General features: G+C 33.6%; 1 protein-coding gene across 5 annotated transcripts in view; it reads right to left on the reverse strand.

Moving 5' to 3' along the window:
- Nucleotides 1-135: 135 nt before the first annotated feature.
- LOC100745314 (thrombospondin type-1 domain-containing protein 4) overlaps nucleotides 136-16,713 on the reverse strand; it is a 29,593-nt gene continuing 13,015 nt past the window's right edge. For 4 of the 5 annotated variants that reach the window (XM_033323414.1, XM_033323411.1, XM_033323412.1 and 1 more), the window contains 12 exons: nucleotides 6,718-6,865; nucleotides 3,607-3,773; nucleotides 3,402-3,495; nucleotides 3,261-3,324; nucleotides 3,062-3,180; nucleotides 2,757-2,886; nucleotides 2,432-2,675; nucleotides 2,067-2,267; nucleotides 1,514-1,675; nucleotides 1,112-1,288; nucleotides 667-883; nucleotides 136-568 (listed from right to left, as the gene is read on the reverse strand). In XM_033323414.1, the coding sequence (XP_033179305.1) occupies nucleotides 435-568; nucleotides 667-883; nucleotides 1,112-1,288; nucleotides 1,514-1,675; nucleotides 2,067-2,267; nucleotides 2,432-2,675; nucleotides 2,757-2,886; nucleotides 3,062-3,180; nucleotides 3,261-3,324; nucleotides 3,402-3,495; nucleotides 3,607-3,773; nucleotides 6,718-6,865 (1,857 nt within the window). In that variant the 3' untranslated portion in view covers nucleotides 136-434. The remainder of the gene's footprint in view (nucleotides 569-666; nucleotides 884-1,111; nucleotides 1,289-1,513; nucleotides 1,676-2,066; nucleotides 2,268-2,431; nucleotides 2,676-2,756; nucleotides 2,887-3,061; nucleotides 3,181-3,260; nucleotides 3,325-3,401; nucleotides 3,496-3,606; nucleotides 3,774-6,717; nucleotides 6,866-16,713) is intronic. The other variant, XM_003493116.4, reaches the window with a different exon arrangement.

The following is a 16,713-nucleotide window of genomic DNA, read 5'->3' on the forward strand; positions in this document are numbered from 1 at the left end:
ATCAGACGATTTTCACAGAGATAGAATAATTATAAATAATAATATATATTCATTAATACCATCGTCTCTATAAAATAAAAATTAAAGCTATGTGATTCGATAAATAATTCACTTTTTAACATTATAAAACGTTAGTGAAAATGTTATAATTTATTATTCGTTACAAAAGCTTAATACGTCAATATGTTTATGAACTTTATAAATTCTCTAAAGGAACAATTTTTGTGTGTTTTCTTTAGAGGGACGAATACCTATTATTTCTATATCTAAAAATTGACATTAAAAATTCCATCAGGCAGTGCAAGGATCAGTAAATCTATAGCAACACATATAATATCATAAGGCTACCTTCGATGATTCGATTTCTGAACGTAATCATTCATCGAAGTGTTAAATTTGCATTAAAAATACATTTGGTTAGTGGTGAAAAAATCTCATTCGAATTCTTGCTTCTTGGAACACGATTGACAGCACAATTGGTGATAAAACTGGTAAGTGCAGAGTCGTGCTTGCGCCACTAAGTTGCAATTTGTTGTACTGTCCTTGCAAAGTGGGTTTTCCTCGAGAACTAAAAGTACGTAAAATAATAAAAAATTTCTAATACAACTTATCATACTTGAAGCGTAATAATCATATGTTTGACAATTGTAATAAGATATAAAATACCATTTGAGATTTCTGGATCGTTTTGAACTTGCAGGACTGTATGTTGATTTTCAGATCTGTGAACGTCGTCCTTACAAGGATAATCGTTGCAGGTTCGTCGAGATATAGGACGATCCTTTTCTTTACAATGAAGCTCGTGATGCTCAGGTGGTTGACCTTCTCTGTTCAAACACCTTACTTCTCTCTTTTGAATGCCTTTTCCGCACGATCGAGAACACTAAAATGAGTGGAAAATAAATTTACATAGCAATTACCAGACTGTGAATTTTATAACTCGGAATATGTTTTGTATACGTATATTTTCTTAAAACCATGAGGGAGAAAATTTGATTGGAATATAAATACATGGTTGAAAACTGAGTGACAATTTTAGAAGGTTTCATATTTGAATTTGATGTTAGGTTAAAGAATTTTTTTTAGTTATACATAAGTGACTTTAAATTACTTCTGTCCAATCTGATATAAACCACGAGGATGTACAAGGTGGACCGCTGCAGGATCTTCTCGTTTCCGGTTTGTTTGCGGGACAGTTCATGTCCAGAACAATGCGGAGCGACCCACGAAGTATCGTTATGCACACCACTTCTCTAACTTGTTCGCCTGAATCACATTCTGTAGAACACTATTGGAAGAGGAATATTTATACAGTCTACAAAATTTCCATTCTTGGATTTGAATTCAGAATTAGTATTTACAATTTGATATTTGTAATAGAGAGATTCAAATAAATTCTATTCTCCAAAAAATAAAAATTGTATATAGTTGAAGCTTTTGTAACAAAATTGGAGTAACCTACTTAACTTAATGTTAATGTATTATTCTCTTTATCTATGTTATTTGAACCTACCGCGGTCCAGGGTCCCGTAAACCATTGTCCACTACAGGTTCTGTTGCTGGAACAGGTTCTTGATGATTCTGGTCTTGTCGATTGGTCGCAAAATCCTTCCCCTGGACTTTTTTCGCAGAAGATCTTCCTCGTCTGCAAACCGACTCCACATTCGGCTGAGCACTGTATAGATCAGTAAAAAATACTATACTTTTCTCAAAATATGTAGCATTCATACAGAGTAGAAGGATAAAAGATAATACAACTTTGGAATCTTTAATGACTAAACAAGAGCAATCGTATAAAAAGAAATTCCAATTGATTCCCTTATTTCTATCCACTTTATTGTGAAGACACTTTCTTATATTATATCGGATTCTAATAGGTATAAAAGGATTTTATACCAGAAGGATTGATTATAACAGAATTCTAATTATGTATATTTTATTATTATATATAGTATCATATTACATTATAATATATTAGAATTCTATTACAGAAAATCATAAGTTTCTGAAATCTTAATCGCCTTTTCTATCTTCTATGAACAACACGAAAGTAGAATAGTTCCTACCCCATCAGACCATTCACTGTACAGCCATTGTGGACTTTGAAGTCTAGTTGAAATGGCGTTTGTTTGCGGTGATTTAATGGAACAAGGTCCCAAATCACAAGCATCTTGAGTAATAGGCTTCACTTCGAGATCACATGAAGGTCCGTGAGTGACGCAGGTCGCAGTTCTTGTTCTTTTACCTGGACCACAAGTTGTGGAGCACTTTCAAAGAAGAAGAAATTAAATTCGTATTTCAAATCATCTAAACGTCTACTATTTTATTTTTATAATGCCATACATGTACTTTCTTCGCTCGATTGCCTTTGAAACTGATTTGGTTTTTAATCAGGCAATTTCTCAAAAGATTTTATAAAGTAGAAACTTACTGATGACCATGTGCCCACGCTCCATTGTGGTGGCGGTAAAGTTGTCGTCGCTGCTTTCGTGTCGAATTCACACTGTGGCATTTCGCAAATCTCGGTAGTAGGAAGAATATTCGGCTCCGTGCAGGCGCCATCAGCTATTCTCATTACTAGTGATGGCGTTATTTCTTGCACGCATTCTACGTCTCTCAGACGATTACCGCTACCGCACGTAACCGAACAAACACCCCACGGACCGGCTCTCCATCTTAATAACAAATGTAAAACGTAATTTATGGCAATATGTAGCAATTAAAACTAAAGGTAAGGAAATAGGAATTGTACTCACTTGGGAGGACAAGGTATAGTATTGCATTTTACTTGAGTTTCTCGTGGCTTTTCCAACGTATGACATCTCTTGTCAGGCACTGGAGCCTGCGTATGTTCCCTTGTACATACATACCTCAGCATTTGGACACCTTTTTTTACAAACAGGATAAAAAAAGATAATTGTTATTAATTTACAAGTTATGTATATATATGCTTTATACAATTTATATTTATAATGTATATATATAAATTGTTATTATTTTATAAGGTATATAATATCTCTATAATATATCTAAGCTAAATTTAATTATATAATATTCCTACCTCCACCACAAGTTCTACTACACTCGGTATAACCGCTTGCTTTCCAAAAGAATTTCCTTTTTTTGTATCGTCTTGGAAGATATGCTTGCGTTCCATCATTAGTAGAACCAACATCTATTCTAAAGAATAATAAATACTCTTTAATAATTAATGAAGTTGAAAAATGGTATTGAAATGTTAATTGTGTAAGAATCCTTACTTCCTATGAGGTATCGCCGATAAAATGGGTTCACCAGCTTTGTTAGAAACTGAAAATAGAATTATTCTATATTATAATTATTACAGAGGGCGACAATGTATCGTCAATCAATTTTTATATATTTTCAAGAAAATGTTATACCTGGTTTGTGTCCAAGATGAATGTTTGGAGATGGTGCACTTCCGGGGATAATGTATCGATATACAATCCCAGGATTCGGTTCTTGGTACAAAACCTAATTTGAAAATATTAATGAATTTATTTTTTCATTCTATATAACGCACTTCTCGCTTTCAAGTATAATATTTTATTATTCTGCTTATTTCTATTACAACAATTTATTTACCATAACATCAATAGGTTCTTCTAATGGTCCAATGGCAGAGAAACTTTCCAAATTCTGAGAACCTTGACGAAAATAAACGAAAGTAGTTCCAGCTGCCTGATATTTACCAGACAAACTGATGCTGTAATTTCCATTGAACAAATAGCTACCATCCTGCAACTTGACCGCTAAAAACAGAAATAACGATGCGTGACGAATTTATACATTAAAAATTAATGATAATACATTAATGAAGTTAGTAATTCTAGGAAATGATATAATTAATTTTCCAATTACATTTACCACATTTGTAGTTCCTAAACAAATTGAACTTGTTTTCGCAAAAATCGGGATGGCACGTCCAGTGCGATGAAGCGTTGAAAGGCATTAGTATTCAGTTGGTCCCGTTGATAATTACTTCGTGGAATTGTCACGTTCGAAATTAAATTGTGTGGTCACTCGGGTAATGAAACGGAAACGGAGAGTCATTCACGGCGTTTGCATGTGAGAAATGCTGGACGCAGTGTATGCGATACGAGACATTAGAAATATAAACGAATCATTTACTACATGACGTATACGTTAGTTATCCACTGCATCTCTTTCAACTCTCTTCAGATTTGATTGAACGAAACATTAACGTGATAATAACAGTGAATGCAAATTACTTCACTTTCATTTCAAATACAAGAGATACATAATCTGAATTAGTGACATATTTTACTTTACAAGAACTGTAATAAAAACTTCGTTTAAGTCATTGTTTTATATTGTAAATGTAAATTTATTGGAATAATATCGAAATCATTTAATAGATAATTTTTACAAATTTTTGTTACTCAATAACCACATCTCGTTCTATCAACCTAGATTTCCTTTTCCATTATTTTGAAGCCTAGTTCATGATATGTATCCGTAATTAGATATTTGCCATGAAATGTCCACACTTGCAGCTTTTATCACCAATAAAACGTTCGAACCTGTTTCGAGTTGCATTCGCAACGTCGAGGATTCGTAATAAATACGTAATTATTCACATTATTATACGTCCCATTCATTTCCCGTTATTTCACACCTACATAGCTGTTTCTTTGAGATCGAAAGAGCAACTGCTTGAAATAATATAACCTGTGTAATCTTTTTTAAAAATCTATGACACATCGACCGATTCGATCTATTGTGGAAGTCTTGACTAGCATCGTTTAGGTAAGAATTATAGCTTGTAAATGTTCATGATCGACTTTACGACCAAATCAACTTATATAATTCACGTTGAATGTAGTTCAAGGGGCTAACTACGTGGAAACTAGAAACAAACAACGTTGATTTTCAAAAACAAAAATGTTCAAATAATTTATGGATAGGATTATAAAAAAAGAACAAAAATATAGTTTGTACTAAATACAGTTAAATACATAAGAAGAAGTCCTTTTTAAAAGATTTTTTAACCGTCTTACAAACTTTGCGTAAGATCGCCATTTGTTTTTTCTTATGGAATACTATTTAACTTAGGTTATTTAACTTGGGTTCGCTTAAATTCTTACAACATTCCCATAAAGGATTGTTCTTGACCACGACTGCTTTTCTATGTTGATTCGTTTGAATTTCACATCTCTTGAGCGACGAAGGCTTATGTTGGATCTACTGTTTGCATAAGGTGCTTAATGATATTGCCAATTGTATTAAAATTCTGTGAAGCTTTTATATTAAACGTATGTATGTCACCTTTAAGACATAACACTTTCCCGTCCAGAAACTAAACCGTACGATCTATGGTATAATTTTTGAGTGATTGGATATTTAGCCCCCAAACTACTTTCACGTTTCTGTTACAGTCAATACTCATTCACAATTAACTAATCATATATATTAAAGAATTTATTTAATGGCAAATAAATAAGTACTGTGTTGTTCGAAAAATTCATAACGTTTTTTAAGAAGAAGTTCTGGTACTTGTTAACAGAAAGAGTATCATTTTACAACAAGAAAGAAAAACTTCCTATACATCTGAACAAGTAAAACATCTAAAAAGTCATTAATATTCATATAGAGAATTTATTCATTTATGAGAATTTATCCATTTTCAAGGATTTACTCCATCCTATTCACATTCTAATCTTTACAAAACATATTTTTCATAACATGAAACTGGATACTCCATAAGCCTGCAGTAACTACTTCAAGGAATTCAATCAAGGAGAGACAAATTTCTCGGAAAAGCAGTTATGAATTATAAACCTACCTGGCAAATAGCAAAAGCTACAACGCATATTTTAATGATATGTTAATTTTAAATTTCACGACAAATTTTCCAAATAATTCAATAAATAGAAAATGACAAAAATTCAACGACATTCAAATCTATTGTATTCAAGCCTTTATAAGCCACGATAGCATAATCAAAGATAAGGATCAGAGCGAATAAAACATATTACAGAAAAAATTTATAAAAAGAATTCCAATACAATAGCATCGAACAGGTTACACCGGTGCAAGAAACCCGACAGTTCATGCGATTATTCAATACCATGTGTCAGAACGAATCAAGGGACAAAGCTACGAGCACGTATTGTGTGTCACGTGAATGGCTACTGCGTTTCATTTACGTTCCACTTAACGCGCATGTCCAGAGATTAGATTATACAAGGGTTGATGCCAAGAGCACGACAACGCCTCTGGAATAGGATGAATTCTTCGTGATAGAAGATCTCGTATTGACAATAAAGAGGGATCGCGGACAGGCGCAGCTGATTGCTCGCAATCGCGAACAATCGCCACGACTATTTGCTTACTGGCACACTTCATTAGAATCATTTTGTTGTACACGAACGAGATTCCACGCTATCAGACTGATCCAATATTCCGTGTAACTATCGTTCGTGTTCTCTCCTCTTTTATTATTTCTTCTTGTTATATGCTTTCGTCTTTGCTCCACTTTATTGTCCTTTATAACCTCGTTATATTACACTGTGTGGCACTTTCACGCCATTGTTGTCGAACTTCCGTACGTTTTATAAATTACGATTTATCTTCTTGTTAAAATTGTGATAAATGAAGATTTTCTCTTGTTACAGAGACATCCGAGTATTTTTGTAACATGATGCGCCGCACGGTAAATATATGATGTCTTACCCAAATAATTCTCCGTATGACGTAACTGTGTCACGTTCAGAACTACAGCACCTCGGGGAACCGTGGCCACCAAGTTGTAACCCCGTTCCAAGGTCGGTTCCGTGAAAATCCCGTCGATTAAGTGTCCGCCGCAGAAACTCCAGAAACACTACAAATACAGATGCAGATTAATTAGTATCGCATATTGCAATTCTTTGAAATATTTTTAGTAAATCAATTGTAACACGACTAAATCTTTAGTTATTATATTTTATATTCTGAATATTTATTACATAATACATGTATATAATAAATCTTGGAGCGCATTTGAATAACTCTTTGGAATTGGAATAATAGTATTTGAATACGTTAAAGCGATGAATGGGAAGCGTCACAGTCTAGTTATATAGTGATATAAACAACATAATGTTATTTTGTTTTACTTTCATTAGCTTTCGAGTACAGCACCTTGTAACAAAATTGATCAGAAAGCGACAAAGCACAACATTGTCGGAGGGAAGCAGAAATGACACGGAAGTAATAACACGTTTGTACGCTCTCGACGAGGAAGCAATCAGATTGTGCTAACAAAAATAATGGAAAACGTTACGCTCGTTTTGTCAGGCACATTGCTTGCATTGCAATACATTGGTACTCGTGATAAATATCTTTTGGCTTTTATTGTCGGGCTGGGCTCGTACCATGACTCTGAACTCGATATTTTTTTGGTTTTTTTTTCACGAAGCAACATGCAGGTTCATTGTCTATAAATACTACGAGCTCGACTCTTTTCGTATTCAGCGCAAAATATTCGACAGACTTTTCAGAAGCAACGATAAAGATCCAATAAAAAGACAACGGTTAGGAGATAATAAAGAACATTTTATAAGAAGTTTTCTTTAACTCTTTCTGTGAGTCAGAGAATAAATACGATTTGCCAGACAAATACATTAAGCCTCCCTTATTCAACGACTATATATATATTTTCTAAAAAGAGCAGGTCTGTAAAAGCTACTTGCTGCGTTCTTTGTTCTTGCTTTCTAAAATAGAATGTACACAAGATAACGACAATCTTGAAAACTTCATTAAGGAGAACTAAATTAATTCTAATAAGATCTCGTTAGTCCTTTTAGGTAATATCGTTGAGTCATAGATGGTTGTATTTCCGATTACTTAATTTCGATTTAAATTTTATATACGGGTTGGATAGCATAGAAATTTTTAGCGAAGAATATAAAATGTTTAATTATTCTACTTTGACAAGTTCTTAATTAACTAAATGATAAATATATTTCCTTTCGGTAAAACTAAACCGATTTGAAATGTGTTATGACTTCTTTACGAAAATATCAGGAAAGATGTGCTTCTATTATTAATAATGGATAAAATGAAATTTTTCCACAGTTTAAAAGAAATCCGACCCTAAAAGAGTTAAAATCAAATACATAAAAGTATTAATTGATATAATTAACCTTAAGCTCTTATGGATCATTTAGATCTAAGAATATCAGTTGAAAATGAAAATTAAAAATGCCAGTGAAAGTTAAGGAAATCATAAATATCATTAAACACAGAGTATTCGGTAGAGTCCCATTAGTTAAACGAAATTCGTTCTGCTGCTATGGATAACCATTTGTCCGCCCATGCAATCGGAGATGTCTCTATATCACGAATTTGTTTGATTGCCAGTCGCTGCTGGTCACTCAACGAACTATTCTTAGGGAACAATTAGTAAAAACAGAAACAGTGTTTGCGCACGTGAGTACTTAGCGTGTCGTCTGTACAAACAAGAGTTTCGTGATCGAATCGAAGATTTCAAATGTGAGTCCGCGACGCGAATTAGTAAGTCACAACACGCGTGCCAGGACACGTGTTTGGACGTGTAAAACCGTCGTGAAATTATGGCTGTCACGGCATAAATTTAGCTACGTCGCGTTCCTCCGCGTGTGTCCGAAAGCCAGCTGCACTTTGTCGTTTGGCCTCTGAATCGCGACGTGTCGAGTGCACCGGAAATCGTGGATCGCTTCGTGGGCGATCCGAACGTAACGATCGAAAAGGCAAAAGTGGTTATTCGAAGCTCCTTTGAGTTATGGTGTTTCGAATGTATAATGCTTTTATTAAAGAAACGACTGACTGCGTCTTGTTCATATAGGTTTAGTGGAAGACGTGAATGAGAAAAATAAATTTCTCAAGGAACTCAAATTAATGCAAGAAATTATTAATTACTCAATGATTCAGTAATAAAAGAATTTTTTACCCATTTTTTATTTTTTACCTGGAAATCAAAATGATGAGTGAGAAAAATGTATAATAGAAGGAAAAGAACTTTTATCGATATATTTTAAGGATCATTTACACCACCGAGGATGCATGATCGTAAACTTGTGAATTTTTATGAAACATTGCAATTTATTATTTTCTCAACTCTGATAGCCTTAGTATTAATAATATTTAAATTTTGAAAGTTTAAAAAAAATATTGTTTATGGATTATAACTCACTATGCACAGAAGAGCTGAAACAACCCTATTTTGGATTGTAGAATTCTTTTTTTTAAAGATGTTTTATGAGATAATTACACATATAAAACCTCTATTTTATTAAGTAGCTCATTTCTATTATGAACTGTCACAGATATTGCAAGACTGGTGATTATTGATATATATAATTTTTCTAGAAAACTGATAATATGTACTTGAAGGGAATGGTAATTGAATATTATTACGTACTTGGCTAAGAAAATCTTGTTTCATATATTATGTTGGTTGTGGAGGTTGCTTCACGTCAGCTGACGTATAATGTTAATCGTTTAACGTTATGTGACTCATTATCAGAGGTCTCAAGTTGCGATATAAGATCATATAGCGACCTATAGCAATTATTGTATTTTGATGTGTTTAACAATTGTGCATACTTGGATGTGTTACCTCGTTCGTTTACTATATACATGCGATGTTGGCTGGAATGCGAGACGCAAATTAAAGGTTATGGAATTTTAACAAAACAGTTTCACAATAATACATTTAAAGTAGATACTCGTGTAAATTTACAATGTAAAAATGCATTCTGTAGCATGCGTATAGAGATCCAACAAGGTTGGCATGTAGAATAAGCATAGCGGGTCATAAATTAAAGTATCGAATAACTACACCGATTGCTATCTTAGGACTGCTAACCGCTTTGATTATACTTATAACTAAATTATTTATAGATTTCATTCTGATTTAAAGTTTTGTACAATAAAGGCAATATCAGCGGTATTTTATTTATATGTTGAGTACAGGCAAATATATTGAGTTGCCCGGGAAGTTCATTCCGATTTTTAAGAAATTTGATCGACATGAAAGATCGTACTGAAAAGTTCTTTGCCGAAAAACCTGAGAGGTTCTGGAAGGATGAATTATCGAAAATGGAAAGTATGAAAGATAGAGAAAGGTTACGGATGTATATCGAATCGAAATGTACTTCGGCGATCCAATATTAATTCTTATTTCGATAAACGTGAAAAATCGAAAAGAGGGATTGTAACATAGACATAAATTCTTATTTCAATATACTGTATAAAATATATTTGATTCTGTATTAAAAAAGATTTGCAGGATTGGAGTCTTAAGTAAAGTTTAGATCTTCAATAAAATATTTTGCTACTCTACACGATTAATGCCAAACAGGATCAAGACAGAGATCCTTTCACATTGATTTTGCTAATGATTAATATCTTTTCGTAAGTATCATATTCATTTGATTAATCTATAATTTCTTACGATTAATCTTTTCTTTGATCTTAAAAAATTTGTTAGAACTTTATCATTTGTCATAACTGGTAATGTAAAACGCATAAATCAAAATTAATATTTCTAACAATAACCACACAGAAAAACTAAAAAGCCTTAGTAAGTAAAAGGATTGTGCGTAGATTTATAACTCTCGGGTTGCACCGTGGCGGATACGATTAATATTCGTGTCTCGTAAACGTCTCTGTTATTTGCGACTTTGATCAAGCGTAGAAAGAAAAATTGCAATGATTTCTTAGAAGGAGTCTCTCTATTCCTGTGCACGTTGTATACTACAGTAAGGACGTAATTTCTGTTTGTCAGTAGGTGGGGTATCAATAAGTTGAAAATAACGTTGCGAAAGGAAATTCGAAGGATATTGTGACTGCACATATTTGTGATTGTATACGCACGAATGTTTTCTATCTCGTGGTTGATGAAGTTACAGAAGATTAAGATGATAAGGGATTGTATGTTAAATTGCTTTTAGTCTCCGTACGTGGGATTAATGTTGCATGGGCGTAGAATCGGTATATGGGACGCGAAAGACGAGTATAAATTACAGCGAAGACCACATGGCCACGTATGAGCAAGTGCTTCGATGGTGATTCAGGTCGGATCTGGAACTCCGTATCTATTACCACTATTTGATTGGACGATTAATAGTGCTCTGATGGCTTTCTTGAAAATTTGGTTCTATTTCGGTACGCAGTTTCGCAATTTGGGAATGCGTCGATCTCGCCGGCAGGCTAGGAATGATACTGGACGTTTATCGATGCCTTAATGGAATTTTATGAAAGGATAGATATATCTAGTTTATGAGATCTAGTTATGAGTTTAATTTGTTGTTGATTATTTATTTTCCTGCCGAATTTAATCATATTACTGTAACTTTATATCGGTGGCTTTTATGAGCCATTTCTTGTAAATTGAAATTTAAGCGGTGTAGATATCATACTGATCTATTTTATCAATTGAAGAATAGAGTAAATTGATTATATGTACATTAGAACTACCTCTTTTTAAATTTATCAAGGAATTTGTGATTATCTGTTTATAATATCTTCTTGTAACAAATAAACTTACAAGTAGCAAGTCATTTGTGATTCGGCTTTAAAGTCAAGTCATTCGATAACTGGATAATGAAATCGGAAAATTCACTAACACTCTGATATCGATCAATTTGAGATTTTTAAGAAAGTAATTTATAAATCAAACTAAAAATTTCATTACTGTAATACTGTATCATATGACGGATATAATATATCATATTATCAAAATACTGTATATGATTTACATTTAACAATACTCAGTTTATAGGATCTAAGCTGACATGAATCTTTGTACTTATGCAATGAAATTGAGAAATTAATAAAAATTGAAATTGATAGGTTTTGCTTCTGAGAGAGTCGCACATCAAACAAATATCAAACTTCACGTGAAACTATAAAATTAAATGATTGAAAAAGCTCTTCTGACTGTCAGTTCGTTTTCTAGTGGCGTCTAATGTCTATGTCCTTGATATCCGCTAGAGCTGAACGCGACGCTATTCCGTTGTAGCGCGACACTTATTTTTTTCAGTAAAAGCTAATCAGTAACGTGCATATAAAGCCGCGCCCTAACTGACACTCCTCGACTCTTTGATTGGATTAACCCAGGATGAATGTCAAGTTACTTCGCCGCTTATATGCTACACCTTGGCCACTGCTTGATGTTAATTGTATGAATATCGCATGAGCGAATTTATGCATCGGCCAGGGTGTAGAAGGGAACAATGCGAGTGGCGCGAACCTTTCTCGATTACCGTTCGATAATGTCAAACCACGTGAAACAGGTCCCTCGATTACCTCGATATTAACAACAAGGGTCAGGCGTAATGCGCACGAACACCGGATCTTAATGTTATCTCTGGTCGATCGTTATCTCGGATTTGTATTTATGACAACGGCCTTGATTTACAAACATCTCCGTGGGATTATGGTTATGAAGAAATTTATGGAATCCCTTAATTACGTAACGAACTACGCGCTAGACTAGAAAACGCAATAATTCATTCGAAAGACTCGATCGGTACAGTATCGTGTTCAGATACTTTCTTTCGAAGAGACTGCTCTTTAAACTTTTTGTAAAGTGACTCCTTTTATTTCACATTTTTTGATTTTATAAAAGTTTCTAAAAGTAACATATGGAATTGAATTTCCATCTTCATTCTTCTTTTTTTCTTATCACTATACCTTTTACACTAAATCGCAGTAGGAAAGAAGACAACACCCTTATCATTCAGATTGAGGAAGATTAGAGAAACCACGAAAAAGGTTTTGGAAGAATACAATGGCGACTAAAATTTTAAAAAATCGTAATATACACAGCTGAATTTTTCTTATCATTCAAAGAAAGCATTAATTTGCATATAAAAATAAGAGACTTCAAATCACAGTGCACAGAATTAAACTTCCTTTCTTTCTTTCCCCCTCTCTATCAGGCAAAGTATTTTTCATACAGAATTCCACGATACTTCATCGCTAGAGAATCGCACATCCATACTATTCGTTAATTTCCAAACTTTACGGATCAGCCATTCGTTACACGACCAAAAATGTTACATCAAGATTTATGGCGTAGCGGTAGTGACTTAAAATAAACGACGAAGCCACAATACGCCACATAGTTCTATATGCGTGTACATACGTAACGCACACGTGTCACAAGGTTTCGCGATACTTTTAGAAAAATACACGCATATGCATTTGTACAGTCACATGCAGCGGGTAGCATAAATCCGTGGAGGTGTTAAAGCACATTAAATTACGTCGTGCCCGTTAACTTGTAATAAGCGAGCCGTAATTCTCTCGAGCAACATTTACAAGCGGCGCATACGAGGCCACACCAGGTGTTTACACTACGATAAAGCAGTTTGCGTTCACGTGTACCTTGTACCCGTTCGTTTCAGGAACCACGTGTGCAGATTTGATTCACGTGAAAATCAAGGCTTCTGTATGGTTCACAATGCTACGAGTATTTTTATCATCGTTCTATACACGGTGGTGAGACGCATCTTTCAATTACGAGTTAATTAAACGCAAGCTATGCTAACCACGTTAAAATCGTTAGATTTAGTAGGTTACTCGTATTAGTAGACTGGTCACGTAAAAATAGAGCATCATTCTATGATGAGATATGTCTGTCCATTTCTTAAATCTTTTTCGCTACGAAGTGTATTTCTAAGAAACACATTTGAAGAAGATACGTTCGAATAAAAAATTAAATTTATGGATTTCTTGGTTCGAACACTGTTCCAACGCCTTGACTTCGTTGCTAAAATTTGACCTATTTTAAGATTGTAGATTCGCAATTCGAATATTGCTTATGAAGGTGATATGAACTTGAGATTTTGCTTCATTTGAATATTGGTTCAATATAGGATTATTTTCCAAGGAAGATTGTAGAGAAATCATACTTTCTACTTCTTGCAAATATTTCATATAAAGTGTCATGATGTGTCATACATCGTAATGGATATTATAAATACAAAAAGAGGGTCGAAAGTTGTGCGGTCATTAAGATAAGCAGCTAATTAATAATCGGTTTCAAAAGGGCCTGATGAATCATCGTGGTTCTACGAGGAACCCTGCAGGTTCGGCATTATGCTTCGGATCCACGACGATGAGGATTAAACCGTTCTAGTGTCTACCAAAATAACGCAACAAGAATAAACGTCGAACTCGATTCTCATGCTATGCGTTATCGGTGCCGATCATCGTGACGCCATTTATCGTGTCCACAGTGAAATACGAAAGTCTGACTCGCTCACACTTAGTGTCACCTGTCTACTTCCGATAGATAAATTTGCATCGTTTATCTCTCCCTGGTTTTTCAATAAGGATCGATTTAAGAACGTTTATCAAGATAAAATGTTACAGTTAACTAAAAGTTTCTTAAATATTTGAATGTATGAATCTTTGTGCAACTTACCATAATTAATAACGAATTCTTGAATAATGGTAAAAAATTGGGAAAATGATAACCTATGAAATTTTAGTAGTGTTATGTCGTGGATGGTGAATGTAGTTAATTAAAGGAGCCGAGAAATTAAATGATCAATTCTAAGTATAAAATTCGGTTTTGAAGTGTAGGAAGTATTATTTTATAATTTAATATGATACCTAATAATTTAATATATGTATATATCTAATTTTATGTAATAGATAGGTAAAATAGTATAACAACGAAAAAAGAGTTTTATTATATACCATATATCATTGAATAAATAATATGAGAATATATAATTATATTATGTAGATCCTTAGTTTAGCAACAGGTTGAAGGAAGAATTTCTCCTGAGAATAGAGACTGGTACTAGTTACATATTATCGTAATGAAGACCTTGTTATCATGTAACATATTACACAACATTTATTATGTATAATTATTATAGCAACAAACATTTCTAGTTCATTTCGTAATAAATTATCCCATTATATTCTCAACAATATCTCATAAGTAATTTTTGACTACATCCTACAACTTCATTGTAGTAGGCGCAATTTTAATATAAGAAGTTTTCAAGACAAACCGGTTACTAAAGTGGTCCAGTAATGCAGTTCAGAAAGCTGTTTCCTTATTTAACCAATACACACGTATTTTATACTGATAAGATTGACATAAACGTGCTGACGTTCAATTATTTCCTGGTACTAATAACGCAAATATCTGCATATTAAATTTGTTATTTCAAATTTTTTTATTATATATCTACGTTTATCTTAAATAAATTAGGTAACGAATAACATACCAATTACGCAACCATACTCGTTTCGTGCTCATTTTATATCCAATAGATTGTACTAATCTACAACTCCTTTGTTTCCAATTTTCCTAGCATATCTACGTTTATCGAAAACAAATTAAGTAATCAATACTACGCCACATACATCACCGATTACGAAAACAATGCATACTTAATGTTTTATTTTTAATTTTCTGTATTACTTTTATCTCAAATAAATTACTCTAAAAAGTGAAATTTTAGTACAATTGATGAGATGAATAAAATTAATCTATTTATAAAATAACCAAGAAAATGAAGCAAAGTATTTTGAAATGTCTTTATTCTCTTAAATCTTTGAATTGACATAACGTTACATCGAACATTTGTAGAAACATTTCATCATTTGAGGAATTCCATCCTTCTTTTCGCGCCTCTCAACCAGTTCCTCGCGCCGGATATAATTGACTTTTCTCGATAAGACCGGATTCCGCGGCGAATTCGAAATGCTTTTTCACGGTGGTCCGACAAGGCGAAGCGCGCCGAGAGGTGCGTCTAAACGTCTCGCTCTTCTCGTCCGCTCGTCGATCCTTCCACTTGGCGCGAGCAATGAAACTCGAGGCGTTTGCAACCTGCTTGCTGGCGCCGGTTACGCGTGCACGCTTCGTAATGCGCCAGATGAGAAAGGGATGAGACGCGAAAGCAGAACCGATAGCCGGCGAATAAGCGCGGTCACGTGCATCGTCATCGCGAAGTCGGACATCGTCGTAGAAACCATTCCCTCGACGATAGAAATTGTTACTGGAAACTACAAATGAAATACACTATTGCCCGTAAGTGTTTGTCCGTAAAATAATACGTATCATGATGCATAAATATTTTATTTATTTAAGATATTAGGACTGCTCTCAAGTTATGTAGAATAGCATATATTTTTTTAAATAAAAATGTTTTTTTGGGAAAGACTATTGCTTATATTTGCTGGCTAGTTATATTAAACACAATTATTATTAAACATAAAATATTTAAAGTAATTATCTTTGATACCTGCATTTGTAAATTCTAGTGTTAGAATGTATTTAGTTGAATTTATTCGCGCGCAAGATGTGTGTATCGGATTCCTGAAATAACGAGTCGATTTTTTATTTAATCATAATCTCTTGTGCAAGCTTGAGTTGCATACTTAACGAGTGAAAAGACATGGCTGCATAATCGAGGAAGGTCTTGTATAGGTAATCGGATACTAAAATATTATTGAACTGTTCCTAGCTATGAGCATAATCTGTAGAAATTAGTATGTATCTCTGGTATTAATTAAATCTAGATATTGGACTTGAACGTGTAATATTTTAGATATTCAATGTAATACTCTGATGGTTACAGTAATAGCAATAGTAGTCTAGAGGCTCCTAATGAATTAACGTTTGACAACTTGCATGTTGTTGTTTCTCAAATTTTTAAACCCTTTTCGATTTAATAT

This window comes from Bombus impatiens, unplaced genomic scaffold (assembly GCF_000188095.3).
Source record: "Bombus impatiens unplaced genomic scaffold, BIMP_2.2 scf_0969, whole genome shotgun sequence".
In the NCBI taxonomy this organism is placed as follows: domain Eukaryota; kingdom Metazoa; phylum Arthropoda; class Insecta; order Hymenoptera; family Apidae; genus Bombus; species Bombus impatiens.